Source organism: Mustela nigripes, chromosome 12 (genome assembly GCF_022355385.1).
Source record: "Mustela nigripes isolate SB6536 chromosome 12, MUSNIG.SB6536, whole genome shotgun sequence".
In the NCBI taxonomy this organism is placed as follows: domain Eukaryota; kingdom Metazoa; phylum Chordata; class Mammalia; order Carnivora; family Mustelidae; genus Mustela; species Mustela nigripes.
Window position 1 is genome coordinate 78,909,193 of NC_081568.1, and position 17,110 is coordinate 78,926,302.

General features: G+C 49.0%; 1 protein-coding gene across 2 annotated transcripts; it reads right to left on the reverse strand.

The window, feature by feature from the left end:
• Positions 1 to 3,128: 3,128 nt before the first annotated feature.
• SPRY4 (sprouty RTK signaling antagonist 4) lies at positions 3,129 to 16,999 on the reverse strand. Of its 2 annotated transcripts, none has more exons than XM_059417810.1 (2): positions 16,775 to 16,999; positions 3,129 to 7,731 (listed from the first exon to the last, which is right to left on the reverse strand). In XM_059417810.1, exon 2 carries the CDS (start codon positions 7,682 to 7,684, stop codon positions 6,785 to 6,787), a length of 900 nt encoding a protein of 299 aa, XP_059273793.1. In that variant the 5' UTR covers positions 7,685 to 7,731; positions 16,775 to 16,999; the 3' UTR covers positions 3,129 to 6,784. The 2 variants fall into 2 exon arrangements, with proteins under 2 accessions (XP_059273793.1, XP_059273794.1); XM_059417811.1 differs by lacking the exon at positions 16,775 to 16,999 and adding an exon at positions 15,834 to 15,983.
• Between the last annotated feature and the right edge of the window lie 111 nt (positions 17,000 to 17,110).

Genomic DNA, 17,110 nt, shown 5'->3' on the forward strand with positions numbered 1-17,110 from the left:
GCCCAAACCCCCTCCCCCCAGCAACCCTCAGTTTGTTTTGTGAGATTAAGAGTCACTTATGGTTTGTCTCCCTCCCAATCCCATCTTGTTTCATTGATTCTTCTCGTACCCACTTAAGCCCCCATGTTGCATCGCCACTTCCTCATATCAGGGAGATCATATGATAGTTGTCTTTCTCTGCTTGACTTATTTCGCTAAGCATGATACACTCTAGTTCCATCCATGTTGTCGCAAATGGCAAGATTTCATTTCTTTTGATGGCTGCATAGTATTCCATTGTGTATATATACCACATCTTCTTGATCCATTCATCTGTTGATGGACATCTAGGTTCTTTCCATAGTTTGGCTATTGTGGACATTGCTGCTATAAACATTCGGGTGCATGTGTCCCTTTGTATCACTACATTTGTATCTTTAGGGTAAATACCCAATAGTGCAATTGCTGGGTCATAGGGCAGTTCTATTTTCAACATTTTGAGGAACCCCATGCTGTTTTCCAGAGTGGCTGCACCAGCTTGCATTCCCACCAACAGTGTAGGAGGGTTCCCCTTTCTCCGCATCCTCGCCAACATCAGACGGTGGGTATTCTAACTACTGATCTCAATTAGCATGTCATCTGGAGTTCCATTATCCTGCTTTGTGGATGGTACATTTTTCTATTCAGAGTTGCCATTCCCTGGGAGGGGAGCCAGTCAGAAGTCTACCTGAGTCTCTTCATGTACAGGAAGGCCGGAAGGAAAAGAGGCCAGACCCAAGGGAGAAGAAGGTGGAAAGGAAGAGAACAGGGAGGGTTCCAAACTTTTCAACAGTTAAATGTTAATGTAGGTGTCAGCATAGGAAGCGTCTTCTAATGACAGAAGGAAACGAGGGAGTTTGTCAATCATCTCCTGCTTAACAGATACAGATGTATTCCTAATTATCCTTCGCCTCAGGCCTTGAGGCCCAGGTGGGCTCCAGAAGGCCTGTGTTCCTGCCAGACGAAAGTCCTTAAGGAACATCATGTAGACAATTGGAATGCCATTTATCGTGCAAAACACAATAAAACCCTGAGCTCTCTTCCCGTCTCAAAGACCCATAAATTATGAAAATAATACCTGCCCCAGGCCACGGACATATTGTTTTATTAAAGTTCCGATGAATAAACTTCAGGCTCTTAAAAATGTCCTCTTGGCTTTCATCTGGCACACACCTTCAGCATGGAGCTGTCGGTCTGCCTGGGTTCATTTGATTACCTCACAAAGGTACTTTGAAAAGTGGAGCTCATTTCAAGTTGTGGCTTCAGCAGGCTGGAGGGGATGGCCAGGGAGCTGCAGGGGTGCCTTGGGGCTTCCTGGCCATACAGCAGAGTTGTGTGTAGGGGGGATATCTTGGTTTTTGCCCCCAGAGCAGGGACCAACGCCCTCTTTTGTGGAATGAGCACCAGGCTTATAGTGTCTCTTAGAGGAGTTATCTGGTTATCAGAATGCAGAGGGTGGAAATTCTGCTTCTTCCCCCTTATTTTAAAATTCAGTCACTGGGGAGCCTTTTAAATTCATCTTCTGCTTCTAACAAATTGAGCTATTAAGACTTCAACTCGTTTTCCCCATCCATCCCAACCACATCTTTGGCATGTGTTCGGAGCCTGTGTCTGTACCTCTAAGGCAGCTAACAGGTAGTGTCTGCTGTGTACTTGTCAATTTCCTGGCAAAAGAAAGCCTTCTATTCAGCAACTGCTAACCATTATTGCCCAAGGCCATTTTGTAACTGGGAACCGAGGGGAGAAAGGGCCAGTCAGGGAAGGAAAGTTAAGGGAGGCAAATGTGGCCCTTTTTCTCTGGACAGGGAGTTTTTTTTTGTTTGTTTGTTTGTTTTTAAACCAGTGCATGTTTGTTCAAACAGCACTTGGATTAGTGAGATTATAAGCACCCAGCACCCTGCGTTAAGTTTTTGTTATTTTTAATCTCTGAATAGGAGACAGTGTAAAACCAGGCTGGGCCAAGTATCAGGAATTCCAAGGCTGAATCTAAGCCTGATACACAGCAATGGATACTGAAGGGATTACAAAGAAAAGCCATCAGCAGTGGGAGACTTACCTGCTCAGCACCGGAAGACTTTGGAGCACAGATTACTCTTCATCCATTTGAAAACAGGACAGGGCACTTGGTCTGGCCAAGGAGGTAGAGCAGACAGGACCACACTGAGGACAAATATCCTTTGTGCCCTCCTTGGCATAGATGGTGGGGTGGGTCTCCTTGGAATGAAAGGGTTTATCTATCTCAAGAGGAACCTGAGGTTTTAACCAAGAATTGGAAGACGCCAGAAATTAAGGACTCCAGTTGAAATCAGAACTGGACCCTAGGCTCCTTATCTTTCTCTCCTCCATGCCCCCCTTGCCCATCATTATTGCTTGTGTGCCCACGCTTAATGGCAACAGGAAAAAAAAAAAAAAAGATGAATCACTCAATTGCTTTTCTTTCAGAAAATAAGAGGCAGGTGTTCACATGTTCAAAATTTAAAAAGTTCCCCCAGGTACATAAAGTGGGAATTGGCCAGGTCTCTACCAGTTTTTTTTTTTTTTCAGGGGACAGGGTGTGGGCAGAAGAAACACACAGAAGGTACATTATAAGGGCAAAGGCAATGCATTAAATGGAGGGGAGACTTCCTAAGTCAAAGGAACTGCGTTTGTACAATATCCACCAATCTGGTGAAAATAAAAAGAGTTTGCCTGCCTTCTGAAAGCATTGTATATGTCCGTGTGCACTGAAAATCTGCTTCGGGGGCACCAGGGCTTATGAAAGGAGAGAACTGCACTACTTTTCTAAACCTACCTCCTCTGCCTCCCTGTGTGAGTGGTTACAGATACACTCCTGTGGGGGGGGGGGGGGGGGATGGAGCAGCACCTGGCAGAACTCAGCTAGGTTATAAAGTGAAGCTTTCCTACAGGGGTTGTCAGGGCGTCCTAGAAGTAGAACAAGGGACTATTGTGGCACAAGGAGCCCCCCATCTCTGCTCCTTTTCCTGCCAGAGCTGGGGTACAGATTTCCACTTGTTGAGTGTTCTTTGACAAATTCAAGAGTTGTGCTGGGTGAGGATATTGGGGGTGTGAACACAAACACACAAGAAATGGCAGTCCCGTGTATATTTAACAATATATATTTATATATATTTTCTAGATCAGTACATTCAGTTTTTAACTTGTTTTTTTCTTCACAAACAGAAGAACTCTGACAATAGTAGACTTTCTAAAATAAATACTATTAAAATAGAGCTTCAAAATAAATATTCTATACAAAGGAAACCTTCTGTGGTAACTTTTGTTGTGGGGTGAGAAGGAGCTACAGTGAAGAGGCAACATGAAGTAGGAAGGTAGTGGGGTGGGAACCTTGAACAGCTTTTCTGTTTGTAACACAAAACCAAACTGTGGGGCAGTGAGAAGAGAAAGCAAGGTAGGACACCACAGTTACCCACAGCAAAAATGGCAGCACAAGATTTGTCATCAACTGTCACAGTAAGCACAGGGCATGGAAATGCTTACTGAAGGCATGAACCAGAAAGCCAGTGAAGCTTGGGAGATGCCCTAGTGAATTATACAGTGCAAAGTCATGCTGCCCAGACTCCATCAGCCATCTCCTGGGGCAGCAGGGGACACTATGAAGTTTCAAAGTGACGGAAACTGGGTGTCTGCTCCTGACCAATACCTTCCATGTTGTGCAAACTTCAGCCACTCATTAGCTAACTGGGCCCCACTCGATGTTCACTGGTGATCCACGCAGACTCCACAATTCTGGAAGAACTAGATGTTGTCACATGAAGGTCTTCCACTTCTGCTGGCTGTGAAGGGGCCCATACCAGCAGCGGAGATTGGTCTTTACCTCTTTCCAGCCAGGGACTGTGAGAAGCCTTGGTTGCACCCCGACATCCATCCAGAAGTCTTGGCTATCCTAGAGTCAGTTCTCAGGGTGCTTCTTGGGAGTGTTGGGCCTTCATAAACCCACCCTTAGGGTGGGAGCAGCCATGGCTTACTAGGACATGTGTCCTGGACCCAGGCTTGTGGACCCTACCCCCAATTCCACGCGGAACGACCACTAACCCCAGGTTGAACAGAAGTGGGAACCAGCTGGCTCTTTTCAGAAAAGGTTCAGATGAGGCATAATCCAGCCAAGCAAGCCATTGCTGATGGAAACACAGTCAGCCAGAAGCACCCAGAGAAATGGGTCGTGATTCTGAGAGTTTAGTCCCTAGTGGCCCTTGACCGGCCCCCAGGGCCCATGGGCGAGCCAGTTTTGTTTTGTTTTGTTTTGCCAAGCTGAGAAAAACATGCTGAGGACTTGCCCTGCAACAGAGCTGGGAGAACCAAAGCTGCTTCACCGCTTCCCTTTATCACTGAGCACAGGGGACACCGGCAGCTCGGCACACATCCATCTAGCAGGTTAAATGCAAACCAAAAAGAACAAGGCAAAACAGAGGGAAGAAAAAAAGAAAAAAGAAAACCCAAACTAGAAAAATCCATGTTTACAACTATGTACACAAAAATTCAGGGTTCATCAGGGGTCAGGAGGCTGTTTGTTAGGAAACAGGGTCTGTGTAGATAGAAGGTTGGTGGAGTAGGGGTGTGTGGGGGTGTGTGTACACAGCTTATGTAAATCAATTCTCCACAGAATGGGTGTGTAGAACACCAAGATCACTGAAGTGCAACTTGCAGTGGGTCATGTTTCCCATGGAGACATTTGAGAGGGGCTCTGGGAAAAGTTCTCAGACCTTGCCAAGAGTGGACGTGTGCCCTTCCATTTGGGGGGTAACCTCTGCTCAAATATTCTGAGGAAAACATCTCCAGTCCCTTTAGTACATATCTGATACATTCAATTAGTGTAAGTGGTTGGCTGAATGTGTTTGTCCTACCATTCCCTCCTATTTGTGCAAGAACATCCATACATCCATCACAACTGTGGCAAGGGTAGCTACGTGAATCAGCCTTAGAAAACATAGATGCAATATTTCATAACTTTTTACAAGCTAGCAAATGTTATATAAATAAAGCCTAAAATAATATGACCCTCCACTCCTTTCCTCCAATCAATAAATACCTACGGTTATGATTAACTTATTCTAAATCATAAGATATTACTACTAGTCTTCAAGAAGGAAAAAAACGTCCTCAGAAGCACTGGGTGCATGTCAATCACAGCTACCTGCCTCCTTGCCTCCTTCCTGGAAAAACGAAATGCTACAAAAGGTCTGCCTGCTGCACTTCTGGTTTCACCTGGGGTAGCTTTTCTGACCCAGACCATGTCCTCTCATGGGGGTGGGACAACACACAGAATATCACACGAAGCAAAAACCCCTGCACAACAGCTGGGGAAGGGGGAGGACCACACACAATATAGCTTTTGCATGCAACAAGTACCTACCCACTGGACGTGCTGCACTTCAAGTCCTTTAGCACCTTGAGAAAGTGAGTTGCTGCGTCTTTGGGGACTGTTGGGTGGGGGTAGTGTGGCCACACAGGGAAGCAGGGCTCAATCCCAAGAAGCCCCTGGAGAATCCCCACCCCCCTTGCTCTTACTCCTCAGCCAGGGCCTCCTAACACTAAAATAGACTTTTTTTTTCATCATCTGTCTATTTACATTAAAGATACACACACAACACTGTACACAAAAGGCTATGACAGCAAGCAGCAGAATCACAAGAGAAGGAGCCCACACCCAGCTCGGCTCTTACTGTCACTCTGCCAATGGGAGGTGCTGCCTCTCTTCTTTGCTCTTAAAATCCTCTTCTTGGTGGGAAGGGGGATTGTGTTCCTTGAGGTTGCTCGCCCCCCAGATTTTGAAATCAGCCCTTCCTGGGGGTGGCCCAAAAGGAAGCAAGTATTTCATTATTATTTTTTTAAACACCATTACAGCATCTGGTTTAATTGTTCTAAAAAAACGTAATGACTGGATCCAGAGACCACAGCCTCAGACTCATTGGCAAAATTATATTTGGTCTCGCATGTGCTGCCCCGGCCTTCTCTACCCATAAAAATTTCTGGAAAGGATCTGGGTAGAGAGAACCCGGGACTCATAGTGGCAGGTGAGTCTGTGACTCGGTAAGAACCAGAGGATGGTGTTATGAGCAAACACCCCTGACAGTTAGTGATGAAGCTGGAAGGGAGAAATGCGCTCTGTAGTGGCTCCTAAAATCCGTCTGCAGCTCTAGGGAGGCAGAGTGGGGAATGAGCCTCTGCTCTTAAGGGGGTCCCAAGTATATACAACAGGGATTGCCAGGGTCTTCACCTTCCCCATGGTGTTAGGGCAACCTGGGGTTGGCAGGGAGAGAAGTACGGACATCAGGGTTCCAAGCGTCTTCCTCAGAGGTCCTGGTCAGTTAATGATTCCTCCCCAGCAGCCAGAGAATGGAAGAGTGGGGAGAGGGGGAAGGAGGGACTGGGAAGGCATTCAAGCAGCTGCAACTTCCGGATATGTGTCCACATCTGTGTTCTGTCTTCTGAAAAGGAACCCTCCCCAACCCCCACCCCACACCCCTGCCACTGTCTGTCTGCCAGAGTTCCAGGACCCTGGAAAAAAAAAAAAACAACAACCACCAAAAGAACGAAAAACAACAACCCAAAGTGCTTCTTCATCCTTTCGGGAAAGAGAGGGTGGGCAGTGGTGTCTCCATATCTTCAGAAGCTGAGGGTGGGGAGTGGGCAGACCAGCAAGGTCAGCCTCAGGACATTTAAAGCCTTTGGCCTCGCTGTGGTCTTCTCAGGTGTCAGGAAGGGAACCAGGTTTTCAGGGGCAGCGCGGGGGCTTCGACTGGAAGCGTCAGAAGGGCTTGTCTGGTCTGTTGGCCTTGGCGTCCCCGGTGGCTGCCTTGCAGATGACGCTGTTCGTATGCTTGCAGCGGCAACCAGGGCGGCGCAGGCGGTCGTAGCCGCGCTGGGCCAGCTTCACACAGCCGGTGGCAGGCAGGTAGCAGAGCAGGCACGGCAGCACCAGGGAGAGGGCCCCCATGAAGGACCAGCGGGCGCAGCAGTTGGAGCGGGAGCAGGAGCAGGGGTGGTCAGCGCAGGAGCCCTCATCGTCCTCATTGGTGCAGTGGTAGAAGATGCCTTGCACCAGGCACATGCAGGTGCCGTAGTTGACCAGGGTCTGGGCAGAGCACAGGCATTCCTGGTTGCAGACCCAGCAGGAGGGCAGTGTCCGTGGGGATGCACACTCCTTGCACTTACACTTCCCACAGGCCTCACATAGCAAGAAATGCTTGTCCAGTTCGGGGGGCACTGCCAGGCCCTTGAGGTCCAGTGGTTTGCAGTGGACCACCTTGGGCTGGATGCGCACTGCCCTCGGGGAAGCCTGATCAGCCACAGGTGGTGGTGCCATGTGGTCCAAGAGCCGCTGGTCAGAGGACGTGCTGCTGCTGCTGCTCACGGAGCTGGGGCGCCCGCTGAAGGAGATCCAGTGGTGGGTGACATCCTGGTCACAGCGGGCAGGCGTTGGGGCCAACTCTGGGGGCCCACCCCGGGTCCGCTTAGGGCCAATAGGGGGCACCAGGCCAGGATTGTCTATGTAGTCATTCTCCACATGGCTGGTCTTCATTTGGTCGATGGGGAGGATGGTGAGTGGGTGTTGGAGGCGGTTGTGGGGCATACGGCTGTCAAGTAGGGGCTGGACCATGACTGAGCTGGGAGTCAAGGGGACGCTCTGTGGGATCGGGGGCTCCATTGGGCTGGAGGTCCTGGACTGTGCAGAGGAACAAGCTTCTAGGGGCCCTGGGTAGGGGGAGGTGGGGAAAAGGAAGAGAGAGTGGATTCCAGGCATCAGTACTTGGCCTGTTAACACCCCCACCCCCATCCCTTAAGGTCCTTGGGAGTACAAATGAAATGGGAACTGGATTCTCAGTGGATTCTCCAGCACTGAGGCTCAAGATGATTAATACTAACAATAGTGAGTGATAGAAACAACACTTACTCAGCACTTAATGAGCCATACGCTCTGGTAAGCTCCATGTATAATGTGTCATTGACTCTTCACTACTACTAGCCCTTCTGTAGTTACAGAAAATGGATGTTCAAAATAACCTGTCCAAAGGCACACAAAATTATCAACAGAACTCAGCAGGAGTTCAAACCTAGCCCAACCAAACCCATTCTTGCAATGGCTGCAAAATATGCCCTATTTTTAAGTTTAGGTAGCCCAGTGGTTGTAAATACAGGTCTGGAATCAGATCCAAGTTTGAATTCTCACCCATCTCCCTAGCAATGTTGCTGTAAGTAAGGTTCTGTTACCTTTATGCCTTAGTTTTTTAATCTCTAAAATGGGTTCTTGTGAGGATTAAATGAGAAAAGGCTATCCACTACCTAGCGTCTTACCTGCCAGTAATGTATCACTATTCCAGACAGCATCAGCTTAGATTTCCTGAACACCCAAAGGATTGTGTGCTGAGGATGTAGTGACCATGACAGATAGCCCCTGTGAGCTCCCATGGAGTGTATCAGCTAGATAAACAAAAGCCTTTATTTCACATAGTCACAAGAGAAGGAAGGGCTGTATGTGATGCCTCTACATCCAGGATATTAACTTATAACCACCACTTCTAAGAGCAGCAACCTCCAATGGCTAATAACCTCTGGCTAGGTGCACTTCTGACAACTTGGATGGGAAATCCTCTCGAGGGGCACTCACATCACCCATTTCCAAGTGCTGAGCTGAACATTCAGCCTAAATGCTATTTACTAGAATAGCTAAGCCAACTCTGGATCAGTTTCTAATTTCACCGAGAGAGTGCAATTTTAAGTTGGAATCCCGCCAGAGATTCAACTGCAGTGCCTGACACGGAACCCCAGGAAGTCACTTAAATCAAAGAGCGGAAACGACTTGGTTCAAATTTAGAAAGTGCACATTGTTTTCTATTAGAAGTGCCATTTCCTCGCCTGCTGACCTTTACATTCGGAATTCGGCTGGAGATCAATTTAAAGAAATAGCAGCAGAAGGCCAAGACCTCTGCCCAAGGGGACACAATTTGGAATCCAAGAGGAAGATTAGACTCTGGGAAGAGTCCACTAGTGGGTGGGGGTGTGAGACAGAACAAGAAGCGGATAGAAGGGAAAGATAATGGTATTGAAAAAAGGAACAGACCACTGAATTAATGTTACCGGGCAGAGTTGGATGAATGCCCTTTCATGATACTAATGATGTTCTCATTAGGGGAACAGTCCCTGCATCTCTGCTGTCAGGTTCATGTGGCCTCAGAGTAATGCTGGGGGGGGGGGGTGTTGATAGGTTTCCATTTCTAGTTAACCCCATGCCTCTCTAGACTGGATACACAGTTGGCCTATCCCAGTACTCCAATCATAGGGGAATGATACTCTGCCCCAGGTGACTCATCCATACTTACCAATGTCTACACTGAGGAATGAGGCGGCGGGTGGAAAAAGCATTCAGAGCAACTCAATTTTATACCCCCTAACTTGGAAACGGTATTTGATTAAAAAAAAAAAAAAAAAAAAAAAAAAGGTGAAATTGTTGGGGGAAGGGCTTCTCCAAATGCTTTCTGATCTGTCTAAAAGAGCAAGCTAGCTCTCAATGAAAAGTTCACGAAGGGGAGAAAAGGGAACTTTATCCACAAGGTTCTCATCCTGTGTTCTCATCTCATCAAGTCTTTTCCATAAGGCTCAGTGCTCAGTCAGCTGCTGTTTCCCATTTGCATAGGGCATGTATTATTGGCTTTGCTCCCATAGCTCTACCTACTTAAAAGATGCTAGGTCTTCTGTGCAGTTTTTCTCACGTGGGAGAAAGTCTGCCTAATGGCAACACCTGCCTCCTGTCTCCACATTCCCTCCAAAAGCAAGGAGAGCATCATCTTAAAATGGGAGACTCCCCTGCAGCAGAGTTACTAGCCTTAAGTGTCTGACACTTGTGCCACCAAGAATGATCATTTACCAAGGCAGCCTCCTATAGGGGCCCTGTGGATGGGGGTGAGGTCAAATATGCATCTATAGAGAGGAGTTTTTCCAAGGATCCAGGATACAGTGGGGCAGAACTTTAGGGAATGCTACCTTAGCCCACTTACTCTTTTGCAGGGGCTCCAAAGCCTTGCTTCTGCAAATGGGTTTAGGTTCAACAGACGAGCATTAGGAACCCCAGGTCCCCACCATGGGGACTTTACCTGGAGGAAAACATGTGACGGGGCACAAGAAAGGAAAATGTTGATGGAGGCATAGGATGAGACTCTCAGGTGCCAGCCAAGAGGTGCCTCAGCCTGAACCCCCAGCCCAGACAAAGACAGTGTGGTTCCCTTATTCCAGAAGCTTGGGTCATGAATGCTCAGGGTCTTGCCAACAAAACTGCCAGTGGCAGTTTGAAGGCCATTTTGCCCCATGTAGTTGGGGTTTTGTCTCTTAGAACTAGGACTGGGACTTGCCATGCTGTTGGAAAAATAAGGGTAAAGAACACACTCTTCTTCCCCCAGTTCTGTTTTTGGAATTCTTAAAAACAGCCATATTTTCTTATGGCAATGCTCAAAGATTTTAATAGGCCCTGGAATCAGAAGGCACATTAATGGAAAAGTCCCACCAGGATGCCAGGGTGGGCACAGCGCCTGTGGGCAATGGGATGTTGGCTGTCAAGATCTGGGCTTGCTGTTGGGGCCAGACATGGGGGTGGGAGCTTGGTCCATGATGACTCAGCTCTCTTGGGACATGCAACATACAAGATGGCTCCAGCAGGCATATTCCAAAATGCGTCTTCCCTATCATAACCCTGATGTCGGATTCCTCCCGGCCACTAGCTCAGCAAAAACCAGTGGCTGGCTCACAGTTGCAGTGCTCAAAACCCTCCCCCAGCCCCAATGCCTTACCTCCCCATTAGCATGGACTTCCACTACTTCCCGAGCAGACTGTTTGATAACCCCTCAGCAAGGCTAAATGAAGCCTCAAAAAAACAAAAAACAAGAAACACAAAACACAAAACCCCCAACCCTCAGTTGGTTTATAAGATCAATCTCTACTCACTGGGACACACCCAGCCTCTAGCCTAAGCAATGCTGAGGAACTTAAGTGCAGTTTAATATGTACTCCCTGCTTCCCCTGCAAGGAAGGAAGAGATTTATAATATAAATAGAGGAGAGAGGAGGCTTTGCCTCATTTAGGCTCTTTGGAAGACTGATGGTCAATTTGGAAAACTGTGGACAGAGAAACAAAGCCAGCACTCCACTTAGTCAGAGAAGCACCTCTATGGAGTTTTTTTTAGGTGGCATTATTATGGATTAGCATGAGGAAAGGAAACTTTTGCCTCCACTCCCAACTTCTCATACTAAGTAATAATAATTGTGGAAGGAGCTAATATTTATGAAACCTATCTTCGAGTCAGGCTTCTGTGCTAAGCAGTCAGTGATTTTCTCATTTAATCCTTACACCATCACTTTGGAGAGTAACACCCATTCTGCAAGGAAGAAATGAAGAACAAAGGGTCATAATGCTAGTAATGTTAGTAAGTTACTGGGGCACCATTTGAATCTAGACAGCAAAGGCTCCAAGAGCCTGCTGCCTCAACCCCACAGCCCTGACTTACAGTAGCATCTAGGTATTCATGTAAAGGCAGGAAAGCACTGATCACTTTCACAAGCATGGACTCCACTAGTCTCCCCAGTCTGCCACCAGCCCTCAGGGAGCCTCAACAGGCCATTCACGGGGCTCTTAACCAAACCAGCAGGGAAATGAAGCACGCAGACAGGGGTTACATCAGACTGGCCCCCTGTGGAGGGAATTCTCACTGTGCTCTTGGGGGTGAAATCTGTCATTACAGGAAGGCCCAGAATTCAAGTTTCCAATTCAGTTTTCTTTACCATCCCTTCTGTCATCTCATACACCACTGCTTCACTAAGCGTGTTCATTTTAGTGTCACTTGTAGGATCTCATCACAAAGCAGAGTCTAAAAGGAAGCCCTGGCATGGGAAGGAATTCCCTCTCCTCTCTCCTACAAAGCTGAACTTAAGGATCCCTGGGATACATTCTCAGATGGTGCTTTCTGTTCTAGGTCTGTGGGGAAGGGAGGGAGGGGCCTGAGTAAGAGGAAGCCAGAAGCCGGTCCTAGAATACTGAATCAGCAGAATATTGCAAAGCACAGAGCACACAGTCCTGTCTTTGCCACTTGGCAGTCTGTGGCATATGTACCTGTGGGATGGGCTGAGCTTCAGGATACAGAGGCAGGCTGGCTGAAAAGAATCAAGGGGTGTGTTAAAGGTCCATGCCACCCACCCACCCCTTCCCCTTGACTTCCCCTGGGAAGAGGAGTTGGGAAATACTGACAGCTGTGCTTTCAAAACTATAGCTCTGCACATGACAGACTGGCAAGAGGCTCTGAATGAATGGGCCATTTCTGTACTGCTCTATTCAGTCTAGGCAGGTCCTCCCAGCGAAGGTTGTTTAACCCTTTATCAGTTCAGAAGAAAAGGTCTCTAGGCTGCCGGGAATCCCACCCAGATTGCCGCTTGGTTCTTTGTGACAGCATCACAGTTTAGTTAATTAAATTCCAACCAGAAAATGACTTATTGCTTCAAAAAGACTTTAAAAGGTGTTTGGCGGGGTTGGGGGGAGTGGAGAGGAAAACCAAGGACCAGCCTTCCCTACACCCCACTGAGGAAGACCATCTCTGCATCTCTGAGATGCAGAGAACAGCCCCTGTGGGAGAACAAAGCATTGGTGCAGCTGGATTTGTCTGAGAATCCTTGCAGCGGCTCCCCCACCCCTCTCCAGCACCAGCATAAGGAGTTCACTAAGGAGCTCACCTCTGGCCATAATAGTTAGTTAGAGATCACAAAAGAAAACAGCTGCTTTTCATCCTTTTGTCCCACTACCAGCTAGCAGTTCCCAACCCTCTCCCTCTTCCACAACGAGTCAGTTGAGCGCGCCAAAGTCCCAGCACAAGGATTAGTGGTGGTGGTGGTGGGGTCTTGCTGTACTTGCTCTGGGCTATTCTAACTGCTTTAAATGTTGGTTTCATTGGTTATCTGCTCAGATCCCCTTAAAGAGATACTAGAAGTGAAGGGAGAGAAAAGAATGGGGCTAGAATTCCCGGCCCATATCAAAGTTTGGAGGGGAACAGAAACTTAGACCCCAAGGGAGGCCCCCCTCTCACTGACAACAAGACAATTTATCTTACTACCCTCCACCAGAGATTTCTAAGAAAAGATTCTAATAATGGATTCCTGATAACAGATTTTTGCTTCCTCCTGGGATGGGGCAGGAGATGACTCCCCACTCCTCCCAACCAGAAAAAGAAAGACTACTGGAAAAGGGAAACCACTCTCTGCAAATGGCCACCTGCCCCAGAAGGGCCTCTTCCCTTCTCCACTAGATCCAGCACATCTGTGCTCCCTCCCCAGTGCCCTTGCTTCCTCCACAGACTGTCCTTGGAAAGAACAATCATGAACACAGCTGAATGGTGTAGCCTCTTAAACCCAACCACATGTCCCGGATACATCCCCAGCCTTGTCAGCTGTCCGGATCTGCAGGGTGGCCCCAGACCCCTGAGAGCCAAGAATATCCCGCCTCTAACTTCATGCAACACTCCACATCTTCTGTGTAAGAAGTGGCTCCCTCACAACCAGCTCCTTGTATGTGCCCAGCACAGCCCACCACGACAGCCCCCTTGGGAAGTTTCTTCCCTCCATCCCTCCCTGACTGTACAAATGGAGAGACTAAAGCTCAAGCTTAGCAGGTTTCTTAGCTATTCACCTTCTCTGACCTGGCCCCAGCTTGGTCTGAAAGGAGTAATACAGTTTTCTGTATGCTGCTCTTCATCCCCTTCTTCCTCTGGCTCTTTTGAAAGACCAAAAATATATTCCAATGGGTCACTGCTTTTCTTTCTATCCAGGAGATCCAGGTTTGCCATGAGATGGAACCTTTCCACTTTTGCCATTCCCTTTCCTTAAGAACGCTTTCGTATCTACATCCCAAATCCAAATTTTTCAGCTGTATCCCTAAATCCAGGTTTGTGTAAGACTCCTGTAAATTTTCCTCACAAGGAACTTGCAGGTCCATAGCAGCAAGGCGACAGGCACTCTGGAGTCACAACCAGATTAAATGCCTTAACTCTCTAAAGAACACTCAACTTCTAACTAAAGAAAAGGAGCTCTTTTCCAAACCTCCCTGGTACAAAATCTGGGTCATACCCAAGAGGATGGCCTGAGAAAGAAAAATGCTTGGAGGGGGGCCCCCACACTGGGGGCCAGAAGATGTCACACCCAAGGAGTTAGCATCAGGTATTGGATGCAAAGTCCCAAAGTGTTCTCAAGGGCCACTTCTGAAGGTGTTAATGGGTGTTTTTTTCTCCCTTTACTTTAAAATCACTTACTTTCAAATTTTGCTTGGAAAGGCTGCCTTCATTTGTCATTCAAGTCAGCCAGACCTCTGGGTTTACCAGAGTGGGAGTGGGGGATGGGGATGTAGATGTTGGAATGGGTAAAGAATATGCTGGACAGAGGGTGGAATACCAAAGAGCCTCATCTCTCTACCTTTTCTGTAAGCTCCAAATGATCTCCGGCCCCCAGTTTCTGTCCTGCTTAGCCAGGAATCATTCTAGGCTATGGTTCTGTCTCCTCCCACCAAGCCTAACCAAAGCTTTAAGGAAATGTTGTAATTTCAAAATGATGGTAATACAAAAAAGATCGTGGGAATGAGGATTTCCACTCCACAAAAAGGGGAATGACTCCTGGGTTCAGAATCTAAAAAAGGAAAATTAAGAGATGTCTTATGAAAGTCTTCCTCACCCTAACTGACCAAAATTTGTCCATCATAGAGATTTTGGAAATATGCCATCAAAATGCCTCCCACCAGGTACTGGCCAAATGCGGCATCTCAGTTGGTTATTGTGTGCGCTGCTCACATTAATGGATTTGCCTGAAGCCTGCTGGCAAGTGAGGTCGCTCCCAAGGGCTGGCAAAGAGAGGAAACTGGATTTCACCACTGGACAAGTCTGCGTCTTTCCAGCCCCTCTCTTGAAACAGAGAGCTAAAGGGGTCAACTGCAGTCTTTCCTTTCCTAGTCCACCCCACACCCACAAACTAAAGATAATAAAAAACTGGACAATTCAGATGTTTTATGTTCCATTCATGTGAAGATCCAGAGAACTCTAAACATTGTGAAATCACCAGTGCAATATCGGGTAGGGCCACAGGCCGGACTGAGTTTATTAAGAGATTGATAAGGCCGTATTTCCTAAATGCTCTAGGCCTTCACCTTCCAGCTTTGTATCACCGAGAGGCTCATCAGAAAGACTGGAGAGCCTTGGTCAGCTAACCAGAAAGGCATGCACTTGCTCCTGCCCCTCCCCAAACTGGAGAGAATCACGCCACTGATTTAGAGGCAGAAAAGTGAGGTTTCCCACTGGATCTGGGCACCCCACTGAACCCACATCTTTTCTTTCAGCGCTAACCATGCCTGGGGGTTACTAGAGACTCCGTGTGCCAGAACGCAGCCTCCTGCCCTCACCCAGCCTTGGCAATATGGACGCCCATCCAGCAGCTGGTGAATGAGGCAGCCAGCAGCTCTCCCCTCTAATCACCACCATCAAGCCCCTCCAGCCCAGCTTGCTTCTCCGTCCATAACTCAGCCATCGAGCCATGCAATCATTTTCGCCTCTCTTGCCTTCTCTGCCCACAACCCCCAGCCCCAAAGAGAATTGAGAAATCTTCTTCTTGCACAAGAACAGCTACTGTCTAAATGCTTTTTGATCGTCTGCATGGAGGGGGAACTGGGCACAGCCCTGGCCCCAGTGATGAAGCCAAGCTCCAGCTGTCCTGGCTGCCCAAACCCGCCTTTTCCCCCCTTCACTGCCCCTGTGGCCTTGGAGATTCAGAATTTTCAGAACGTACCGTCTCTATCTTTCTTCTGGGTGATGTCAAGCCTGGTACCACCAAGAAGGAGGGAAAGCGGGAACCTTATCTCTACTACGCATGCAACCTCTTTCTCCAGCTCCCACACGCCCAGCGTTATGTAAACGCACCTTCAGCCCCCACCACAGCCCCAGCGCGTCCCGGCCCCGGGGCCCGGCACAGCTCAGTGCCCGGAGAAACGAGGAAAGAGGAGGCCGAAGGGCCTCTGCCCTTGCAGAGGCCGGGAAAGGGTAAGGAAACTGCAAGGCAGTTCCACAGCATAAAATGCAGCGGCAGAGCAAAGGTCAGACGGCTAAGAACCGCCTCGCCAAAGTGAGAGAGCAGAAATGTCCAGTCTCGGGCCATCTACGTGCTGACCATCGAGGAGAAGACAGAATGGTAGAAAACCCAGTCTGTCACGGCTCCGAAGGGAAGAGAAAAACCTACGTCGAGCATAGGCCGCTGCAGTGGGCTGGGGAGATCTGGGCAGAGCTGGCACCGTGGGCACGGAGCCCGGGGTGGGCAAGCCGCCCAGGGCAAGAGCGCCCGCCGGACCAAAAAGGTGGCTCCTGACCGAGCCCAGAGCCTCCCATTACAACGCTCGAGGCGGGTGGTGGCAGGAGGAAAGAAACCAGGCCAGTAGCAAACTCCCGGGACACGCACGGGGCTTCCTGAGTCGCAGAGTGGGGAAGCCGGGCTTGGCAGTGCCCCGGGGTCGGAAACTCTGGTGCCAAGCTGTGAACACCCCCGGCTCTGTGCCGGCCCAGCCGAGGGCGTCAGGGAGCTGCGGCAGACCGCAGCGGCTAGAGGAGGCTCAGGGAGAGAGGGAAGAACACTGAGGCGCGCCCAGAAATAGCGCACCATTTGCCCCAGCCGGAGGGGGAGTCGTATTGCGACTCAGAGGGGGCACTTTCGGATCCCGAAACCGGCTAGGGACTTACTTTGAGGAGCCGCAGAACCACAAGCATTGCTCCACGCTTGTGTAAATCTCCGAACCCGGGCGGGTCAGACGCCGCTGTTCACGCAGACGTCGGCGGGAGAAACCGACAGGACTTCTTGCGCACCGCAGCGCCAGCTCCGCGCTGTCAGCTCCTCTCGCTGCCTCCGCGGCGGTGTTGCAACCACTGCCTGGGAAAATGGCTTTTTTATGAATGGGAGGGAAGGGTGCTCCAGTGCGCACGCGCTCCGTTCGCAATTCTATGAATGGGTGGGCACAAGAGACCCCGCACGCGCATGCGCCGCGCTCCTTTTTTTATGAATGGGGGGCCGGAAAAGAA